Below are 3,831 nucleotides of genomic sequence, written 5' to 3' on the forward strand. Positions count from 1 at the left end.
ATATTTTCATATTTTCAGATTATCTTTTTCCTTATCTGTTTTCATAAATCGTCAATAATCTGCGAAGATGGTAGCTGTTTATTGGTGTCTTGAAGAAAATGCACGGCTTCCTATCACAAAAGGCGTATGTTTTAAAGTTGTTCCTAAAAATGCTCCAAAGATTTTTTTTATCTGTAAAAAGTATTTACATAAACAATAAACAACAAGTAACATATATATTTTTGTGTAGTTGAGTCATTTATCCCTATTATCAGCTGCCCCTTGCGACACAATTAAAAATAAGCAAGTATAGTGGGTTCATAATGCAGGTTTGTTTGAATTCTTTAATTCTCAGTCAGCAGGGCGCGCCACTTTAGCGACACACTTTCTACAAGAGCAAGAGTCGTTTCTATATAAGCCTTGTTCTATGATATAATAGTGTGGAGTCTGTGGGCCGTTTGTGTGTATGTAATAGTGTGTAGTCTGCGGACCGCGCGTCCTTAGGATGCGTTTTCCGAACTGCTCTCGCTAGAAATCGATCATCTTTTTTACCTTTCATCCATTTTCGCTGCCGAGTTTTATCAACGTTTCGCTAATTCTGGCATTATTTTACCTTTTAAGTGTACAGTTCAAAACACAATGAACGGTTTGCCTAGCAGGTTTGCCTAGCAGCTTTGCTTAGAGCTATCGACATTTGGTCTAAACTACAGCGAAAATCACCAATATTGCTTGGTGGCCAGACGAGCTTAAAGTTACTCAAGTCAGGCAACCCCCAGCGAAGTTTGTACGCGTTTTAGTGATGTTTTAATGTCGTTCCTACGATTTCCTTAGGAAGTGCCTTCCTATTTCCTACTAGCTTACCGATCTATATCATTCCGGGTTTCACATACATCTCCCACCAAATTTTCATTCACATCTTCCTGCTCGGGATTGTATCTGCTGGGGCAATTATCGCACACATCTCCAAGCCCGTCCCCATCCGAATCCAGCTGATTCCTGTTGGCGTGTCTTGGACAGTTATCTCGTTCATTTAAAATGCCTGCAATATGATTCGTTGATGAGGAAACTTCTGGAATTTTGCAGAATGAGGCGGCATACCATCATTATCCATGTCGGGATCGCAAGCGTCTCCAATATCGTCGTTATCAATGTCCGATTGGTCTGGATTGTAAACGTTTACGCAATTGTCGCAAACATCTCCGATTTTGTCTGGATTTCTTTCGGAGTCCCTTTGGTCAGCATTGGGGCGGAAAGGACAGTTATCCTAGAGAATGGAAGATTAATGAGATTTAAAAACACCTTGCAGCCGAAGGAAAAGTGCTCACATCCGATATAACATTATCACCATCTGGATCTGGATCGCAGGCATTTCCAAGTCCGTCTCCGTCGGCGTCTTCCTGTCCGGAATTAGGCAGGTCAAGGCAGTTATCCTGAAAGAATTAGGTTCACTTAAGAGGTTCGGGTTTTATCGGCAAGTAGATACAAACTTTTCTGCAGTGCTCTTCTCCACATGGCAACTGATCATCAGGCCAGCTGTCCAAGTCCGAGTCTCGCCCACAGATTTCCCCATTTCCAGCCCATCCAACTATGCACACGCAGATGTATTCTCCGGAAACTGAAAATTTCATTTTGCTCTGAACCGGCATTGTAAAGTAAAGAGATTGGGAGTTGTCTTATCTATATCCTTTAGACTTTTTCTTACTTTAATTTAGGTACGACTATTTACAATCTGTTGAACAATAAGTAAATTTGATAATAATGAAAATAAAAATGGCATAATAGAGACATGAACCAGATTTAGCATTATATTTAACATAATATTATAGACTGATTTGTTATGCAATTAATTAAGTAGTGTAATTTTGCAAATTCCGATTTTTGATGTCTTAAATGTTACATCTATTTCAGATCACTCACGCGAGGAATGGATGCATTCATGGAATGGACTCATTGAAAAACATGGCAGAAATTTTAGATCCGAAATAATGAACATTTTCGGCACATTTTAAGTGTTTTTTTAAGGTTCAGGATCTTTAACCGACGATTTCTTCTTTATTTTTGACCCAAAAATTTTATAAATGCATATTTGTGACTTTCTTGTGTCGAAACGAGTCGATTGAGCTCAAAAAACCCGCATGTAAAATTTTTATTTTTGGTTGAAAACTTTCTCAAAATGTCATAAATTTTACATCATTTTCTGCTCACTGACGCGAAGAATGCATCCAACTCATTGAAAAACATGGCAGACATTTTAGATCCGAAATAATAGACATTTTCGGCACATTTTAAGCGTTTTTTCAAGGTTCACGATCTTTAACCGAAGATTTCTTCCTTATTATTGACCCAAACACTTTACAAATGCATATTTATGACCTTCTAACGTCGAAAGGAATCGATTGAGCTCAAAAAACCCGCTTGTAAAATTTTGATTTTTGGTCGAAATTTTTCCAAGGGTGGGCGTCGAATTTTTGAAAAATTAAAATTTTCTCAAAATGTCTTAAATTTTACATCATTTTCAACTCACTGACGCGAGGAATGCATCCAACTCATTGAAAAACATGGCAGAAATTTTAGGTCCGAAATAATAGACATTTTCGGCACATTTTGAAAGTTTTTTCAAGGTTTACGATCTTTAACTGACGATTTTTTTCTTATTATTGACTCAAACACTTTATAAATGCATATTTGGGACCTTACGTTGAAAGGAATCAATTGAGCTCAAAAAACCGGCTTGTAATATTTTGTTTTTTGGTTGACATTTTTCCAAGGGTGCGGGTCCAATTTAAAAAAAAATAAAATAGTTTTCAAAATGTCTTAAATTTTACATCATTTTAAGCTCAAGGACGCCAGGAATGCATCGAACTCATTGGAAAAGATGATAGAAGTTTCAGATCCAAAATAATTATTTCTTTAAAAAGTATTTTGTGTATTTCAAAGTATTTTGTGCGGGAAATCGTCTTTTCGACCTTAACCGATTGCAATTTTCCGAGATGCAGTTTTTATAGAAAATCGTTCGTTTGTCCACAAATTTCAAATTTTCAAATCGGCCCGATATTAACAGTTACGTAGAAAATTTCCACATGCAAAAGGCTGTTTTTACAATAGAAAATCGCCCTTAAATCCACAACGAAAACATTGATAACATTTGTCTTGAAAAATCGCATTTTCGACCTTCAAACTCTTATGACGTTCAGGATTTTCAACTGATTTCAAGTTTCCAAAATACGATTTTTAAACCAAACCGCTCGTTTTAGAACGAATTTTCAATGATCCAAATCGAGCCAGTATTAAGAGAGTTACTAATTTATTCATACTGAAGGATCTGATGCGCCATATAATTATAATAACCGCAAAATATTCACAATATGCGTGTCATTCGCGTTAGTGTTTGCCATCATACAAAGTATTTATTTTCTTCAATTATCTGAATTTGAAAGTATTATTTATTAGTGAGATTGCTTTCACTGACTAGTTTTCGAGCAGAAAAAATATTTGTATAAATAAGTATTTATATAAATAAAAAAAACAATAATTTGGTGGCGTTATATTGATGACGTATTCTCCATTTACAGTCATGGCGAACAAAAACTTGATGAATTTTTATCTTATCTGAATAATAAAGAACCAACACTTAAATTCACTATTGAAAAAGAACAAAATCACCAAATTTTCTCGATATACTAATTCAGAAAAATTTAGACAATTTCGAAACCTTGGTCTATAGAAAACCTACTCATACTAACCGATATTTGAATTCCGACTCAAATCACCCGATAATGGTTAAAAAAGGTATCGTAAAAAGTCTATATGATAGAGCAAAAATAATTTGTAATCAATCTAATTTTTCCAAAG

The 3,831-nt window shown here is 35.3% G+C and overlaps 1 protein-coding gene across 1 annotated transcript; it reads right to left on the bottom strand.

The window, feature by feature from the left end:
• Positions 1-705: 705 nt before the first annotated feature.
• On the bottom strand, positions 706-1,625 carry LOC125502823 (cartilage oligomeric matrix protein-like). Its single transcript, XM_048662179.1, has 4 exons — positions 1,467-1,625; positions 1,305-1,409; positions 1,078-1,243; positions 706-1,018 (listed from the first exon to the last, which is right to left on the bottom strand). The coding sequence occupies exons 1-4, from the start codon at positions 1,623-1,625 to the stop codon at positions 837-839; spliced, it is 612 nt and encodes a 203-aa protein (XP_048518136.1). The 3' UTR covers positions 706-836.
• Between the last annotated feature and the right edge of the window lie 2,206 nt (positions 1,626-3,831).

The sequence above is a fragment of the Dendroctonus ponderosae genome, unplaced genomic scaffold (assembly GCF_020466585.1).
Source record: "Dendroctonus ponderosae isolate FM_Combo_2020 unplaced genomic scaffold, Dpon_F_20191213v2 Dpon_F_20191213_10, whole genome shotgun sequence".
NCBI lineage: Eukaryota > Metazoa > Arthropoda > Insecta > Coleoptera > Curculionidae > Dendroctonus > Dendroctonus ponderosae.